The sequence below is a fragment of the Eucyclogobius newberryi genome, unplaced genomic scaffold (assembly GCF_026437365.1).
Source record: "Eucyclogobius newberryi isolate DKJ021-1_F unplaced genomic scaffold, fEucNew1.0.hap1 SCAF_286, whole genome shotgun sequence".
Classification (NCBI taxonomy): domain Eukaryota; kingdom Metazoa; phylum Chordata; class Actinopteri; order Gobiiformes; family Gobiidae; genus Eucyclogobius; species Eucyclogobius newberryi.
Window position 1 is genome coordinate 40001 of NW_027315930.1, and position 20000 is coordinate 60000.

General features: G+C 41.9%; 1 protein-coding gene across 1 annotated transcript in view; it reads left to right on the forward strand.

Moving 5' to 3' along the window:
* The window catches only part of LOC140373034 (DNA-binding protein SATB1-like), a gene marked incomplete at its 3' end in the record, with an annotated part of 91700 nt that overhangs the window by 35170 nt on the left and 36530 nt on the right, over positions 1-20000 (forward strand). Inside the window, exons 2-4 of the mRNA XM_072459862.1 lie at positions 1518-1861; positions 11277-11453; positions 17844-17970. Coding sequence (XP_072315963.1) covers positions 1543-1861; positions 11277-11453; positions 17844-17970 — 623 coding nt within the window. The remainder of the gene's footprint in view (positions 1-1517; positions 1862-11276; positions 11454-17843; positions 17971-20000) is intronic.

The window sequence follows — 20000 nt, forward strand, 5'->3', positions numbered from 1 at the left end:
GGGCAGCGGCATGTCACGGTCCGCGGCGGAGACCCAGCTGCTGTTTTCCCACTGACCGAGGAGCTTGTTTTTTTGGACATGATTGAGCCGCTTTCCACTGCCATGCACGCGTAAAGACGAGAGGCAGAGAGAGTGGAACCGGCCAGCCGAACCGGAGTTACTGCTTTTGGGGCTTTTTCCATGTCTTTTTGTGACCCTGGCCAAACTTGACGAAGAGGAGCCGCGGTGCAGGTGGCGTCATATATGCTCTCCAGTGCTGAAGTGCTGTGTTTCAGGTTTGTGGCTACAGGGTTATTCTCAGTAAACTTATCCCCTGCCCTCTTTGTTGAAAACATGTACTCAAATCATGAAAACACCGCGATCATTCCGTGTGGTTTGTGTTTTCTTTTTGAGGTCGTTTCCAAAAGCCTGACCTGGATCTGGACCTTGCTCGGGTCTAGTTTTTGTGCCCCATCCATTCTTGCAGAATTAGTTGCCTCATTGCTCGTGGTGAATGAGGGAGTTATGATCTTTGAAGTGGGGGTGGATGAATTTGCTTGTTTCACTCTTTGACAAAGGGTTCTGGTTCAGTGCTTGAACCTTGTATACACCAAAGTCTTTTAGCTGTGATAAAACTCATCATGGACGGACTTTAAATATACAAACATGTATTTAGTCAAGTGTATGGACTTAGTTTAAGTCTCCTCTTCAACTTTTGCTGTCTCCATGAGTCAGCAGATGTCCATAACTGACCAAAAGCTCTTTCGTCAAATGTAGCCGTCTTTTCAGCGCACTGCACCTGTTTCGTGTATTATATTTTTATTGCTCAAAGCTTACATGAATCTATAACAACTGGCTCTCCGCATGCCTTTGCTTTCCTCAGTCTGCGTGCAAAGCAGCACAAGCCGTGCGCCGTGTTCATTGAAGTGGAATTTCTCTGCAAATTAATGTATTTGAACTAAAACTAGGGCTTGTTTGCCCCCCCTGCGCACACAAGTCTAGTGGGACGCATATACATAAAACATGCGTTGAAAAATAGGAACATTAGTGCTGCACGAAAACGTCACCGCGGCCAACTTGTTTTAACTGAGCCGAGATGACAGTTGCCCACGTCACCACTCAGTGCTCCATTACTTAGACTTTTAGGGCAGCAAAATGTTTGTTTCACTATACTTATTTTATACACAAATACTCACAGTATTTTACAATATACGCACACAGTATATTTACAATCTGTGAACGTTTCTCATTCACTCATTAGATCTACTGTGTGTTCTTTCCAGGTGCCACCAGACTACACACACTACACACACTACACACACTACACACACTACACACTCTTTAAAGAGAAACACTTAAAACAACGAGACACTAAAGCCATGTAGGGAAAAGTGAGTGAAAGTGCAAGTTGTCTGTGTGTGTGTGTGTGTGTGTGAGAGAGTGTGTTTCTGATTGTTGAGGAGTGTGTGACTCTTACACACTGTCGATGGTCCAGAGGAGATGTTTGCTGACTCACTGTTATTGTGTGCTCTGTGCAGGTGATAGTGAGCTGAGGAGCTGAGAATGATGGAACATCTCAGCGAGACGTGTCTGGGCAAGGAGAACTCGGAGCTGGTGAGCAGCATGGCAGAGGCCAAGGGCCCGGCGGCCAAATTGCCCCGGCTGGAGAACGGCCCGTCACTCCCCGGTGGCCCTCCGGCCAAGCTGCCCCGGCTCGAGCAGAACGGGCCCTGCGCGCAGAGCGGACCGCCCGCCAAACTGCCACGCCTGGAGCAGAACGGCAGCCCCCTGGGACGCGCTCGCCTCGGCAGCAACGGAGCCAAACTCTCCGGGATCCCATACAAGCCCAGCAGCCACCTGCTCAAGTCCTGCCACAAGAGAGGTGAGAGGTCACGGCCCGCGTGCTTCCAATGTTACTGTCACTGAGAGCTACTGACGCATTCACTCATCACACACTGCACTGCAGCGCCGTTATCACAGCGCCGTTATCACAGCGCCGTTATCACAGCGCCGTTATCACAGCGCCGTTATCACAGCGCCGTTATAACAGCGCCGTTATCACAGCGCCGTTATCACAGCGCCGTTATCACTGCGCCGTTATCACAGCGCCGTTATCACAGCGCCGTTATCACAGCGCCGTTATCACAGCGCCGTTATAACAGCGCCGTTATAACAGCGCCGTTATCACAGCGCCGTTATAACAGCGCCGTTATCACAGCGCCGTTATCACAGCGCCGTTATCACAGCGCCGTTATCACAGCGCCGTTATCACAGCGCCGTTATAACAGCGCCGTTATCACAGCGCCGTTATAACAGCGCCGTTATCACAGCGCCGTTATCACAGCGCCGTTATCACAGCGCCGTTATAACAGCGCCGTTATCACAGCGCCGTTATCACAGCGCCGTTATAACAGCGCCGTTATAACAGACAATGCATGATTTATGACACACACTTTACGTAATAATCTAATCGACAATCTAACAAGGGCTGGGTATTCCCAAGACCCTCGTGATACGATACATATCCCGATACATTTTTGAAAAAAGGGTCTTGAAAATGTACTAAATGTGTAATGTTTTTACTCTGGATAAGAAAATGTATGAAATGTCATGTTTATCCACAAAACACTTAATTATAAATCCATTCTGCTCTAATAACTTCAGACATCCAACTGATCCAAATAGAAATATAAGGAGCACATTCTAGTAAAGTATTGTATGTTTCATGGTCTGAACCTGCTGCAGCAGCATCTTCTGCACAGATCAGTGTCTGATCAGGTCCACAGCTCCTTCTCACCTCGACCCAGAGGAGCAGATCAAAAGTACTATTCCACCTCGTTTAAAGCCTACGGGCCTCAAATCAAAAAAGAAAGAAAAAAGATCGATACTGTGACTTGGTGATACACGCCCGTGACGATATACCGCCGTATCAATATTTTGAACAAAACCCTAAATCTAACTCTGATCCCCTATTGTTCTGTGTCACCTAAACCTTCTTTGTAAATTGCACTTAAATAAACAATACATTTTACAATTTGACCAAACGTTACCTCTAATGCTTGTTCTTGACTAGATTTGCTGCAGTGATGGAATAAAAGGCATTGACTAATGTGTGAGCCATATGAACAGAAACGAATATGTCAAGACAGACATCAGGAATGTGCTAATATGTCTCAAATATCACTCAAAATGTTAAAAAGTGCAAAAATATCATAGTCTTATTTGGAAAATTACCCTAGACGATTCTGTCTCTTTTTGAGCTCATTATTGATAGTTTTAATTGTAGACGATGCACTTGATATTCTACTTCTCTACGCTCTATTCTATTTCTACTGATATACATTTTTCGACACGTCCATAGTATAAATGTGGACCCCCAGCCGCCCTTAACTCTTCTTCCAAAGCCTGCTCCACCGTGTCCCCAGCACACACTCGCTCACCACAGCCCTCCTCCCACGCCCTCCTGCATTTGTTTGTCACGGCAAACTTGGAGTCCTCTTAAGACTCGTTTCTCTTTAACCTCTCCGCCGAGATGATGACATAGAGTTTTAATATAAGCGCTGTCATTGGGTGAGAAACACTTTACGGCCGTGTTTCAGCGGTTGGGAAAAGGAAAGCTACAGGTTTTGGAGCGTGCTCTTGGCTGATGGATGGTGTTTGTTTGTTGATTTGGCTGGTGGCGTGAGCTTTTCTGGGCAAAAGGGACCCGCGGCTCTTGGAATGGGGCTGAGAGCGTCCTCCGATGGGCTGTTGCTCTTATTCGTTCCTTCTTCTACATGTCACACTCGACAGAGAAACACTTTGATTTTCGTCCTGATTCTCCTTACCGCACAGTTTGATTGTTTATTTCCTACTGCCACAATATCCAAAAATGTGCAATTGTAACAGGGCGGTGCAATCAAGGACATTTTAATTGTGATGATAAATCTTTTCTCCAGGCATCTACATTAAACCTGCTCTTGGATGTTCTAGTTCAGCCTAAACAGCCACTCGACTCATCTACAGTGGCAACTTTCTGTAGTTCATTCAAATTTGAGCTGTAGAAAGTAAAATAATTACTACGCACTCATGACTCATAAATGATTTCATTTATTGCAGCTAATTATATTTCTCGTGAAAAATAGAAATGGGATCATATGGGAAATTGTAGTTCCAATATTATAATTTCTGTAACAATATATCACACTTCAAATAATTTTTATCGTGGCATATATATATATATATATATATATATATATATATATATATATATATATATATATATTCATATATATATATATATCATATTTTCAAATAATGTTTTTCAGTGATGACACTAATGCCCAAATAATAATAATTGCGATTCATATTTTTTTTCTACATGAATGAATGAACATAATACTAACAACATACATGTCTGAGTTATAAACTTAATTACCTGCTGACTACTGCAAGGTTGAATCTACAATGCATTTTATTATTCTAAATACAATTTTACAACATTTACAATACGCAGAAAAATATAAAAACCTGACCGGATCATTTCATAAAAAGTCTATTGTAATTATTTGTTAGGTTCTCTGAGGACATTATATTAATATCATATTCTTGCCTGTTTTTGCCATTTTTTAATTACAGCCATTCAAATAGCATTTTTCTTTGCCCTAATGGTATATATAAAATGTCTGCTTTGTGGATGCTGTTTGGCTTTAGATTCTCCTTTGAAAATTGTTGACTACATTTTGCATTTTTCCCCAGTTTTTATACCGTCCATAAACCCAGTGCTATTGGCTATGGACAGGGATGGACCACAGTATGGAAACTGGGATCAAAATATCACCATAGGACGGTATACTGCTGGCTAGCACTTTTCAAAAACAAAAGACTTCGCACTAAAAGAGTGTTTATATACCATGATCTTTTTCCTATTTGGTGGTCCTATACTTAGCTCAGAGACGGGGAAATATGAGCAATTATCAGGGCAAAACAAGTAGCCTACAGTGGGCCTGTGTGCTCAGACAGCCAAACATGGATTTAAATAGACATTATTTGTGGCATAATATGTGTACATGATGACCAAAAAGAACCTATTTATGAGCTGAACGCTATGAGCAGCGCCACATATTTAGGCCCACATATGGGCCTAATGACGTATCAATACGTCATTAGGCCTATTCTACCGTGGGATTTTATACCGTACCGTATATTTAGCTTAATAACAGGTATTGTTACTGACACCAGGACTAAACAGCAGAAATCATTTAATCTCTTCCAAACACATCGTCTCAGAGATTACCATTCATCTCGCCTGTGACCATCTTTATGAAATCAAACTTTATGAATGCTAAAATATAGAACAAACACATTTACAATAAGCAATACTAGTACTAAGAGAGATTTAAAGAGTAACTGTACACGTGGACAGAAATACCAACTGACTTTAATGTCTTTCTCACACACTTACCTCATGCATTTCGAACCTCGAGTTGAGAAGCACTTTTCACAACTTTCAGAGGCCGGAGCAGAGTTTAAAGTCCCGGTAAAGATGGACATTAGCATGCTAACAGTGCACTTCCTGCTTTGCGGAGAACAAAACGCTCTATGATTTTATTTTTTTAATTGTTTATTTATTGTGGTTTGGTCAAAAACAAAATGCGTTCAACATTCAAGCACAAAACAAAATTAGAGATACATTTATGTTATTTGACCAGGTGTATTGTGCCGACCTGTCACTCAAACTCTCAACATTGGTGGACATTGTATAGTTCTCAAGCGACAGTTCATCACACTGGACAGTCTGCTCGCAAGTATCCTCCTCAAGCATTCCAAGTTTTATAACAACAAAACTGCATTTTTATTCTGCTAAATATTTTTCTATGATTATTTTCTTAAAAAATCCTTTTAAATTAGACGCAGACAGCACACAGCAGTCTCATTTTGACCCCGAGAACAGATTAGACTTTTTTTTTACATTACGTGAATGGAATTGGCCGCTTTAATGTGACATGGAAAAAAAGCAAGCATTTCGGTGTATTTTTTTGGCGTACAGAGTGAATTGAACATTTTTGTGTGATAATATTGCGATCGATCCACAGTCAAACCCCTGTCAGAGCGCTCCTGCCCGGGGGGAGCGAGGGGCGGGAGCAGCTGCCTACATCCCCCAGAGGCCGCGCGCTGGCTGTCCCACACTGACCATTGTACACCGATATTAGCCGCAGCCGCATGTGGGCCGGCTCAAACAAAGCCCGTATTGATCCCCCAGTGAACCTACACAGCAGTCTTTATTGTTAGATCTTTATCTATTAAAATGAGCGCGGAGAAAAGCGGCTCTTTCAGCACATTCCCTTTGCATCTGTCAGCCCATCGATTGTTTGGGCTCAGCCATCGCCGCAAAATATATCCGGATTTATGCATCTCACCTCGTCATCCGCACAAAAGGGAACGTGGGGTCACACGGCGAGAGAGCGCCGTTAAATGAACTGCACCTGTTAATTGGGGTTAATACGGGGCGAGGAATGATAAATAGTGCGCAGTGTAAGTGGCTCTATTGAGGATTTTGTGTACCAAATTTGAGATAGTCTCGCTTTATGGAAATACAGTAACGTTTTTAAAGGGGACAGATTATGCAAAATGAGTTTTTAACAGCGTTTCCTCATCATTAGTATTTTGTTGTATTGTAGTTATTGTATGTAGTTGTATTTGACTCCTGCATGTTTGAGTAGTCCTGTGTTATCTGCCCCGTGTCGCCGCGCACGTCTCTGACCGTTTTACTTTGAATTTTCACAAAATCATGTAAACGACTTGTTACAGTGAAAGTGACCACACAGAGGCGGGGCTTATCACTTCTGGATCTGTTTCTATTACTAAGCCGTTTTAGATCTCAGTTTACGATGAACAAAATGTAAAATCATGATCCACGTATGCTGTAGTTTAATACTAAATACCCAGAAAAAACACAATACGTCTCCTTTAATAAATGGAGGTCTATATCAGTCTGCGTTTGTCGACCTCACTGCGCACGAGCTCGCCTCTCCACACACCGGAAGTTATCACTCATTTACCCAATGCACTCCTAATTATTCACAACGTCCTTTCATTTTCTTATTTTTTTTCCCCAATGTTTTTAGACTTTAGAAAGCTATAGAGATGGGGAGAGAGAGGGCACAGGCATTTGGCAAATGTTAAAGGGCTGGAATTGTACCCATGACACACGAACCTTTTCACAACCTTCACGCCCCCGGACAGTTTTGCTGTCCCGGTAAAGTTAATCATCATTCGCATGCTAACCACGCACTTCCTGGTTTCGGGTAAAACACTGTATAATTGGATGCAGTCAGCACTCTGCGGTCTCATTTTGGCCCGTAGAGCTGCTTTTTACAATATATCTGTGCTGAGACAAACACATTTGGCTCAACTACTCTCTCTCCTCTTTAACTCGTGTAAAAGAAGGGTTTATATGTGTCCTGTGTCCTTCTCACTCTGCTCCATATTGAGCCTTGTCCTTGAGAACCACCTGTTTTAAGAGTTTTACTTACTTACCTTCCGAAGCACTCTTTTCATGTGTATATTTGACTCTATTTGCAATCCTCACACGCTGGCTGTTTTTCCCCCCAGTTTTGTCTTTATCGTGTTGTAGTTTTTGGTCATCCATCTTTGTGCAACAGTCAGGCTTTATTGAACGGTCTGTGTTGTGAGAGAGGTTTTCCTGTGAGCGTCTGAACAGCAGACGCTCCCGCCTCGTGCAGGGATGTTATTGGGGTCTGAACAGCACACGAGCAGATCAGCGCACACAGTGGTCCCTTGAAAACAGACAGCGGAGCCTCTGTTGGCTCAGAATAGTCCGCACAGGGTGAAGAGGTGGTCAGACCTGGAGCGCTGCATCATGGGAAGATGATTTGCGGTTGGCAGGCAGCAGAAGCGGAGCACCTCCTCGGCAGCGCATCGTAAAACAGGGAACAACTCAGCCACTTGTGCGGAGGGGAAAGCAACAGGAAACAGACAGAGGAGAGCGTTCAAATCCATTCTGAGAGTCCCTATCTGTGACGGGGCATTAGAGCTGCAGTAGAGCTGTGATGAGGTATTAACGAGGTATTAGAGAGCAGTAGAGCATGATGAGGTATTAGAGAGCAGTAGAGCTGTGATGAGGTATTAGAGAGCAGTAGAGCTGTGATGAGGTATTAGAGAGCAGTAGAGCTGTGATGAGGCATTAGAGAGCAGTAGAGCTGTGATGAGGCATTAGAGAGCAGTAGAGCTGTGATGAGGTATTAGAGAGCAGTAGAGCATGATGAGGTATTAGAGAGCAGTAGAGCTGTGATGAGGCATTAGAGAGCAGTAGAGCTGTGATGAGGTATTAGAGAGCAGTAGAGCTGTGATGAGGTATTAGAGAGCAGTAGAGCTGTGATGAGGCATTAGAGAGCAGTAGAGCTGTGATGAGGTATTAGAGAGCAGTAGAGCTGTGATGAGGTATTAGAGAGCAGTAGAGCTGTGATGAGGCATTAGAGAGCAGTAGAGCTGTGATGAGGTATTAGAGAGCAGTAGAGCTGTGATGAGGTATTAGAGAGCAGTAGAGCGTGATGAGGTATTAGAGAGCAGTAGAGCTGTGATGAGGCATTAGAGAGCAGTAGAGCTGTGATGAGGTATTAGAGAGCAGTAGAGCTGTGATGAGGCATTAGAGAGCAGTAGAGCTGTGATGAGGTATTAGAGAGCAGTAGAGCTGTGATGAGGTATTAGAGAGCAGTAGAGCGTGATGAGGTATTAGAGAGCAGTAGAGCTGTGATGAGGCATTAGAGAGCAGTAGAGCTGTGATGAGGTATTAGAGAGCAGTAGAGCTGTGATGAGGTATTAGAGAGCAGTAGAGCGTGATGAGGTATTAGAGAGCAGTAGAGCTGTGATGAGGCATTAGAGAGCAGTAGAGCTGTGATGAGGCATTAGAGAGCAGTAGAGCTGTGATGAGGCATTAGAGAGCAGTAGAGCTGTGATGAGGCATTAGAGAGCAGTAGAGCTGTGATGAGGTATTAGGTATGCCCTTGGTCTTGTTTACTGAATGCTCTCCCTCTGAGCCTCACAAAACACTCCTTTCAGAGTTTCCCTGATTTGTGTTTGTTTTTCATGTGATAAATCAAATCTGGTTCAATACACCTGTGTGTTTGCATCAGTATGTCGTGGTAAAGCGAGGCTTGTTTAACCCCTCTGCAGCCAGTAGACGGAGCTCTAACTCAATTCTTGGCGTGGGAAATGCCTGACTGATATGAAGTACTGTATTTTCCGGAGTATAAGTCGCACCAGCCAAAAAAGGCATAATAGAGAAGAAAAAAACATACAATTTGCACTGGAGTATAAGTTGCATTTTTGGGGACATTTATTTGATCAAATCCAAGACCAAGAACAGACATTTCATCTTGAAATGCAGTTTAAAATAATAATGAACACCTTCAGTGACATGAGGCACAGACAGAACTGTGGTAAGTGTCTGGTATGTTAACGTAACATATGAACAGTTATTCAGATAACTATAGCATAAAGAACATGCTAACAAGTTTACCAAAGCATCAGTTTTACCCCAAATCACTAAATCCATTGAATTCTTCTTCCTCTGTGTCACTTTTAACCTGTTCCCATCCACCTGTCCGCCGGCGCGCATTTTCCATATCTCAAATATTCTCTTACATCATCACTTTTATTTCCGTGGTCAATACCAGCAAGCCATACATCATTTTAAAGATTATTTTCTCAACAAAACAAATATGTCATTGATTTACATTGAATAATATGCCCCAAGAAGCAATTACCCATAGTTTGTGAGAAAGTCTCAACTTTTACAAACGCATGTCCTGTTTGTGTTTATGACGGACAAAACGGCTTTAATTCTGTACATCCTCATGCTCAGTCTGTACGTAAGGAACCATTGAACAACAATATCCACTTGTATTTTTCTTGAAGTTTTCCGATTTCGAGATATTGTCAAGTAAACAAAGTTTTCTTCTTTGACAATATTCAGGATGAAGGCTCGTCCGGCACATTTCTCCGTCCATAACAAATGACCTGTTTGACTTATAAGATGGTGTTTGGCATCGATCTTTTCTTCAGACTGTTGCCTACAGAATGAGCCCATCCACACATTTTTCTGTCCTCGGGTTTGTTCTCTACAGCCTCCGGAGGAAAGAAATGCGCAGCTTCCGACGCGCAAAGCTAACATGTTTTTAGCCACATAGCTAACGTCAGCAGTGACTTAGCAGACTTTGATTGACATATTATTCTAGCCAATAAGAATAGCTTTAGAATGGGGGGCTTAGGGGTCCCACACACAGAATCCTCTATTTTTGTGCGTAAGACTGTAAAGAGCCTAGATTTTTCGTCAGGAGCCGACTAGATTTTACGCATAACGTTTTCTGATTTTATTAGCCTTTTGGAAGCGCATTTTGTTAGATGTTTTATTATACCAATACAAAAATAAAATAAAAATATTATATATATATATATATTTTTTCACCTCTATATGGGAAATTCATGGGTAAACTCATACAACCAACCATTACAAATTGACAATATTAAGGCGAGACTAAAAAAAAGGATGTTTTGTTCATGTTTGTGCTTCTGTAGTGTAAGTTCTGAAGCCCTGACAGTGTGACATCTGCACATCTGTAGAAACTAGAAGGCTTTCTAATGATGCATCACATTTGCATGTGGGCTGTAAGATCCTCTTTTAATAAGCAATGCCATTTGGGTCCAACCATTGTGCACAGGGCCAAATAGGTGGATGATAACAGGCTAAACAACTCCACAAACTCCAGAGGAAGAGGAAGTGCAGATTCTTCTTCTGCGCCGCTTAGAGCCTACAGCGCCCTCTTGCGGTTACCAGTGTGAAAATAACTAATAATATCACATATAAGTCGCACCCCGGCCAAAACTATGAATAAAAGTGCGCCCTGTAGAAAATACGGTAATTTGTATAAAAAACACACAGATGCCAAAAAACCTGAGGTGCCAAAGTAAAAGTGCTCAAGAGCATGTTTAAAGGCCAATAACATAACAAATAAAGCAGGATATGTCCTCTAAACCTCTCTAATTTGACTTAATCACAATAAACCATTTTTCAGGTGCAGAAAATATCACAAACACGGCAACTGCAAAGGTTATTTCTCCTTTTGTCCTCCGCGCCCAGCCCTCGATAGTTCATCTATTGTTTCCATCGATACATAGTTGTACAGTCCAATAGGATGGAAACAGGCACATCTATTCCAAAACAAGCCATCAAAGAATGTCCATAAGTTACAGTCAGTCAGTTGTTAATTAGCTCTTGCATTGTGCGCCCCCTGCAGGTAACATGCTGCCGGTGTTCTGCGTGGTGGAGCACTTCGAGAACCCGCTGGATTTCGACAGTAAAGAGGAGCACGCCGAGTTCGTCTTGGTCAGGAAGGACATGCTCTTCAACCAGCTGATCGAGATGGCCCTGCTCTCCCTGGGCTACTCCCACAGCTCCGCCGCTCAGGCCAAAGGTGAGGCGCTGCACCCTCACCCACAGACACGCAACAGACGCACGCCACAGACATACAACAGACACGCCACAGACACACGCAACAGACACGCCACAGACGCACGCCACAGACATACAACAGACACGCCACAGACATACAACAGACACGCCACAGACATACAACAGACACGCCACAGACACGCCACAGACGCACGCCACAGACACGCCACAGACACACAACAGACACGCCACAGACACACAACAGACACGCCACAGACACACAACAGACACGCCACAGACACGCCACAGACACGCCACAGACACGCCACAGACACGCCACAGACGCACACAACAGACACGGAACAGACACGCCACAGACACACGCAACAGACACGCCACAGACACACAACAGACACACGCAACAGACGCACACAACAGACAAGGAACAGACACGCCACAGACACACCCAACAGACACGCCACAGACACACAACAGACACGCCACAGACACGCCACAGACGCCCACAACAGACACGGAACAGACACGCCACAGACACACGCAACAGACACGCCACAGACACACAACAGACACGCCACAGACACGCCACAGACACACGCAACAGACGCACACAACAGACAACGAACAGACACGCCACAGACGCACGCAACAGACACGCCACAGACACACGCAACAGACACGCCACAGACATGCAACAGACACGCCACAGACACACAACAGAGACGCCACAGACACACGCAACAGACACGCCACAGACACACAACAGACACGGAATAGACATGCAACAGACACGCCACAGACACACAACAGACACGCCACAGACATGCAACAGACACGCCACAGACACGCGACAGACACACAACAGAGTCTGCCGGGTAAAAGGGGTGTAGTCAGGAGGTGGGGCTAGCTGGTGATTCCAGAGGTGGAGGCGTGGCCCTGCTCCTGAACCTCAGTCAATGACACGTCATTAACGACTTATTCATTGTAATTGTTTCCAAACTCTTGTATAGAGTTATATATATTGGACTGGTCAAGGGAAATGTTGCTCTTTTGGGGACATACGTCAAATTAATAATAAAATGTGTTATTTTAAGCAAAAACTCATTTAATATTTTGTTGTTAAACAAATAAACATGCTTTTAAAAATGGTTCACGGAATGTAAAACCAAAAATTAACCGATTACTCAATTAATCGAAAAAAATAATTGATAGATAATTAAATTACTAAAATAATGCAATGTTTCAGCTCCAGTTATCTTGACCACACCCACTCCAAAACATATGCAAAATATAGGGGCATTATTTCACGTTAATATAAAACACAATCCACATTTCCTGCTTTTGCTCATCTGCAGTCGTCACGATGCTATAACAGACATAAAACATGGACTCCCATCACACACGTCCCTGTGATGCTTGAAGTTTGTGTGAGCTGAATCCAAACTCGCAGAGGCTGGTTCTGTGTGCTCTGGTGCGGCGGGTTCACTGCAGAACATCTGTCCACCGCTCCAGCCAAGCTCTCTTTATTAGCTCATTGTTTCTAGGGCCAATTATGCTCTGCTCTTTTGTGACTCAAATCATTCTAGCCAGCACAATTTGGAGCCCAGAGAGAAACGCTTCACAGGGATCCGCTCCAAAATATTTTGTTAGGTTTAGATTTTTAAAGGAGTCCATCAAGTGACCTCTAAGCCACAGTTTCACAGACGTTTCTTAGACCACTGGTGTCGAAAAGGCTCCTCCCAGTGTATCATATCAGCAACAATTCCTTAAACACATATAAGATAAGATAAGATAATCCTTTATTGTCCACACATGGGGACATGTTGGTGTTACAACGCAGTAGATCCAGAGGGAAGGACAGATAACTTATAGGAAGTTTAAAAAAACACTCTTAATAGAAGAACTCTTATTAACAAAACTCCTCTCATATCTTAATAGGGAATGGTGGAAAAAGAATAAATAAAATAAAACAAAAAGATAAAAATAAAATAATAATAAAATAAAGTAAATAATAGTAAATAAAGTAAAGTAAAAATAGCTAACATAAGACTAAATAATACTAATACTAATGGTAAGTAAACACTCTTATTTACATCAGTCATATGCACATGAATATGACATTAATTGCTTGTGAGTATGACAGTAATTGCACATGAATATGACGGTATTGCACATGGTTAAGTCAGTATTGCACATTAATATGACGGTATTGCACATGGTTAAGTCAGTATTGTACATGAATATTATGGTATTGCACATGGTTAAGTCAGTATTGCACATGCATGTGACGGTATTGCACAAGGTTAAGTCAGTATTGTACATGAATATGATGGTATTGCACATGGTTAAGTCAGTATTGCACATGAATGTGACGGTATTGCACAAGGTTAAGTCAGTATTGTACATGAATATGATGGTATTGCACATAGTTAAGTCAGTATTGTACATGAATGTGATGGTATTGCACATGGTTAAGTCAGTATTGTACATGAATATGATGGTATTGCACATGGTTAAGTCAGTATTGTACATGAATGTGACGGTATTGCACATGGTTAAGTCAGTATTGTACATGAATGTGACGGTATTGCACATGGTTAAGTCAGTATTGCACATGCATATGATGGTATTGCACATGGTTAAGTCAGTATTGCACATGCATATGATGGTATTGCACATAGTTAAGTCAGTATTGCACATGAATATGATGGTATTGCACATGGTTAAGTCAGTATTGCACATGCATATGATGGTATTGCACATAGTTAAGTCAGTATTGCACATGAATATGATGGTATTGCACATGGTTAAGTCAGTATTGCACATGAATATGATGGTATTGCACATAGTTAAGTCAGTATTGCACATTAATATGACTGTATTGCACATGATTAAGTCAGTAAAGTATTGCACGTGTTCAGGGCTAGCAGTGTTTGTTATACAGTCTGATATAACAAATCGGGTCGGTTTATTTCACATTTTTATTCTTACAATGATTTATATATTGTGGGACTTATCACACTGAAGTCTAATTATTCTTTTTACTGATTCTTTTGGCTGAAAGATTATAATCACAGTCAAATTGAAATGTTAATGAATGAACGGTTGCAATTATAAAATGGCAAATGCTGCAAACAACAAAATATGCCAACTTTATTCTACTTTTTGTGTACGAGTCCTGCTGAGCCAGTCGTTTTGAAACCTCTCCAAATACATGTTGTGAAATGTATGGGATTCATACTTCAGTCTCCTCTCAAATGTTAACGCTCCTGGACGGGTTCAAAAAAGTCAGTCACAAAAGATTCTAAAAGATCTTCTGCCCACATTCGATAGAGCAGTGGTTTTCATATGTTTCACACCAAGCACCACCTTTTACAGAAAACACACCACCCAACATGACCACAGAGGGAACCACAACGCAACAGTGGAGCCTCTGGAGAAGCTCTGGCATATGCTCAATCTGTCGGACCACTGAGACGCAAATATGTCCCGACTTTCCCCATTGTTCAGAATCAAATAAGGTTTATTGCTATTGTCAGTGAACAAAATTCACAAACATAGAAACTTGTCTTGGTGATCGATGCAACACAAAACAATAAAACAAGGAACGGTGAATTAGTCATCACAATAGGCTTAAAAAAATAAGAATAAAGATAAAAGAAGAAGGCTTAATATGTACACAAAGTTACAGTGAGGTTAGTCCTTGATAACCGCATCATTCTGGGCCATCCATTTGTTTGTGAGAGCTTGTCTTCCTCCGGCAAAAAGTGATTTCCAAAGGTATCCATCTATTGTTTCTGTTGTAGAAGCTGTAAGTCCTGAATATGTAGTTTTAAAGTCAAGTGGGATGTTTATGTTTAAGATACATTTCATTTATTTTTTTGTTCTCAGTCCAAACCCAAAAAACATGGTGATGATAGGCTACCTGGCAACCCCAATTTCTTCAGCAACTAGTTCCTGTGAACAGTGTTCGGAACCAGAATTTACCCAAAGAGAGCAAAAATGTGAATACGATTGACTCTAAATTAAGCAAATAAAACGGCTGCTGTTTGAGAACTACTGAGCTAAAGAAACCATGAAGTTAATCCTGGACACCACTGCAATGTACCCCAACAGTGCAAGTATACACATCCAAATAACAAAATACAGTCACACAAAACAACACACGTTTGGCCGCAGTTATTTTATTACTTGGTTTACGGCTTTTTAAATGAAAGATATTGCACAGGCGGACGGAATATAAATATAATTTCAATTTCAAAAGATGTTTTCTTCCAGGTTTGCCTAAAACGCACCTCAGGAGGAGAGAGGAGGAGAGGGGGGGGAGACGCGGTGCGCAGGAGCGTGTAACAGTAGATTTAGCGTGTTTTGGACAGACAGAACTGACGCTTAAGTGTGCACCCTCCCCCACCCACCCAGTCACGGCAAAACGCGCTGAATAAAATGTGGTAAACGGGTTTAAAATGTGTATTTGCGATATAAAGGCGCGCAGCAGACAGAGAGACGGGCGCGCGCGCAAGGAGAGACCCGCTCCGTCACAGACCCGCTCCGTCACAGACCCGCTCCGTCACAGACCCGCTCCGTCACAGACCCGCTCCGTCACAGACTCCTGCAGGAGTTTGGCAAAAAAATTGCTTCACGCGCTCTTGTCTTTTGACTTAATACCGCTTTTTACATTTCATTTAATGCTATTTTGCTTTTTTTCATAATTTATTTTATATATATTGTATAAATCAATAATCTAAGTGCGGTGGATCCGTAAACCAAGTAATAAAATAACTAAGGCCTTATAAAGGTATAACAAGTGCTCAATTTGATTTGACTATTCCTAAAATAACTTAAAACCACTCTAGAGTGCACTCTAAAGTGCACTCTAAAATCCAGTGAGACGTGCTCCTTGTGACCAGTGGGGGCGTGTGTGGCGTGCTGTCATGCGGCGCCACCACCGCAGCCCAGCTCAGGCAGCAGATCTGAGGGCTCTGTAACACGGGCTGACACTGAGCCTCCACGGACCAGCACAAATCTCCTGGAGCTCACCATCACATTTCACACACTCACAAATACTCTCTATCAATACAGTGTTCATACAGGAGGGTTAGAGAGTCCCCAGGAGCTCAGGGGCCAGACGAGCTGTTCCGCCCTTTGTTATAGTCTGTCTGTCAACACACACCACACATCTCAGTTCTGTTTTCCTGGAGCTATTTACTTTGGGAAAATAAGTCCTACACAAGCAGGAATGGAATTTAAAACTAGTATCAAATCTAAATAGCAGTAGTCGTTTATAGATACTGACTGAGGTATCAAAAAGTATCAATTCTCATGCAATCCTCATTATTTTGATCAAATCAGTACAAATTACATGTTGATATCTTAGTTTCTCTGCACCTTTCTACACCAAGGTTAAATTTGTTTGGAGTTTTGATGCATTTTAAAGGTGCTGTACCTGACTTTTAGTGAACCTATCAGAGCTAGTTCCTTTTCAACCCTTTTTAGTGGTCTGAGCATCCTAATTATTCACCACATTGAGTTTATAATCAGTCTTCACAACCTCCTGAGCCCAGAGCAGAGTTTACCTTCACGGTAAAGCTAACAAACATTAGCATGCTAATGGCACACTTCCTGCTTCATGGAGAATAAAACACCTTAATTAGATGCAGACAGCACACCACAGTCTCACTTTGACCCTAAGAGCTGCCTTTACAAAATATATGTGCTTTGTCTTTCGTTCTATTAAACGAAAGACAAATTGGGTACAATTAATACAAAACTCACTGATATCGGATTGATATCACAATACTTCTGTGCTCAGAGCTGGAACCGTTCCACAAAGTAGCTACATTCTGCATCCAAAACATATTTGACTATCAAGGAAACAGGATAAATGTTTCTTCCCAAAATATTTTGCAAAGTTTTGACAGAAAATAAGCACCTGTGTGTTTTTAACCATTTTGTATGCCAGACAAGTACATAGTCTAATGCGGCGTTCACACTGACGCCACTAGTTGAAGACAGGTTTAGGACGCCCATCCAGGACGTCCCGGACGTCCTAAACCTGAAAATAAACGGACCAAGGCATTCGACGCACATTTGAAGCCGAGAAGATTCAGTTGTGTTTCCTGGTGTGGCAGTTGGAGATTGCCGTTGGTGTATTTGCTTTACACACAATTCTTTTTAACACACGTTTTTCCCAGCGCAGGGCTTTATTTGGTCCTTCTTCCAGATAATTGGAATATGAAGATACGTCACCGGATCGTAATCTCTGATTGGTTTCCCTCACCTCTACTTTGATGTTGGATGCCCTGGTCACTCCATTTGCATTTCTGTGCTTAATACTGAACATCTGAACAAGTTGTGGTCTAACGGCTTCTGTGTGTGTTCCGCGGTTGTGTTCCAGGCATGATCCAGGTGGGGAAGTGGAACCCCGTGCCCCTGTCGTATGTGACCGATGCGCCTGATGCCACTGTGGCCGACATGCTGCAGGATGTTTACCACGTGGTCACGCTCAAGATCCAGCTGCACAGGTAACAAACACACACTGCATACTCTGCATACGTCTTCCCCCCTTGTCTTCAATCTAATTATGTATGTTAGTTTAACTTCAGTTAAAAAACATACATTTACATAGCACTTTCCCACCTTTAAGGCCCTCAAAGAACCAGTCACATTTGACTGGGATGTCCTGTATTAACCATGTAATAACATTATTCCATCATGAAAAACACAGCTGGAGTTTGTTTCATTAATCCTTGCTCTGAGCCTCAGAAAACTCTCAGTTTCAAATGTCTTAGTTTTGTGATGTCAAAGGGAGAAATCTGGAGGTCTCCTGTGCTGTTTTTAAGTCCATCAATCATCACAGACTCTTGAGCATTTCTGACTCAAATCATCTTCATTTCACCTGCACGCCTACATTAGCATGTCGGGGCTAGCTAGCTTTTGTTTATTTCCCCATGGGAATTCCCTCTGCTGCCAGTAGCTTGAGTGCTAACACCAAATGCTTTTACACTCTACTATATTATATATTCTTGTAAGTTCTACAATAATAGATCATATTTTTTCCAATTTAAATAATTAGATTTAAGCCAAACACTATTTATTTATTTATTTATAATTGTAACTTTGACATTTTACACATTTATTTACTTGTTTATTTATTCTGTGAAATTTTTAGTTACAATTATTGTCTGAAGTAAAAGTCCTATTAGAATTTTTAAACTGCCAAATTAGACTTGTCCTTGATTTTTGGAATGTTGAAATTCAATATATTGCTATGAAATTTTTTAATATTGAAACAACTTCATGCCTCTGACAAAAATGTGCAGTGAACTTTTAAACGTGCAGTCTTGTTAAAACACGCTGTAATAACTGAATAACAGAACGATGAATGAATACAACATATAAAGTTACATATTCCACCATCAGCAGCTCAAATGTACAGCTAAAAAATTAATAACAATTTTACCGTGAATTGCTAAGGAAGTCCCATCTGTCATTTATCGTACGGTAAGTCTCTCACATTGTTTCTGTGTTATATCTGTCCAGTTTTATACAAAAGACACAATAGCTCTGCTGATACAAAGGGCTGACTATAAATATACGTATAATTTAAAATAAGATTGCAGTTAGGCCACAGTTATTTTATTACTTGGTTTACGGATCCGCCGCACTTAGATTATTGATTTCTACAATATAAATAAAATAAATTACTATAAATTTTTTTTTATAAAGTACCGCCGACAACGCAAAATAGCTTCAAATAAAATATAAAGTGGGATATTAAATCAAAAGATAAGAGCGCGCACCGTTTCCTTGTCTGCTACGCCGCGCAAATACACATTTTAAACCCGTTTACCAAATTTTCTCCAGCGCGTTTCCCAAAATACACCCTCCCGTGGTGTATTTTGGGAAAACCCGGAAGAACAAATCTTTTGAAATTGAAATTATATTTATATTTCGCCCAACTGTTCAGTATATTTCATTAAAAAATCCGTAAACCAAGTAATAAAATAACTGCGGCATTACCCTGAATACAATGCGCTACAAATGCACTAAACATTGAAAAATCTAGAGTGTGCAAACAGAACTTAATGTACATTTTGTGCTTTGTGTTTTTGTGGACAATATCTCCACGTTTTACCAAGTATAAATGGTATAAATCTGGTTCTGCCTCTCTATAATACACCCATAAACAAATGCTGGGTTTCAGCTCCATTTTCACCTCCGCACGCCGCCGGGCCCCGAGGCGTTTCACACACTGCCCCCAGACACGACCCAGAATAGCAGCATTACTCACATTCTCACACACGGCGGCACAATACAGGGAAATGTACAGCGCACACACGGAGCACCATCTGATACTACAGCCGCTCTGTGGTCCACGCACTCACAATCGTCAATATCATCATCCAGAGGGTTTCCTGTAAAACACTGTGGACGGCGCGGCTAAAAAACACCCTCAGCGCATGAATACAAGACTGTTCACCCAAATACTGTGCCTCAAAATACACCTGCTGATTCAAGGCGTACAAAAACACCCTCAGACTTACACGGATGT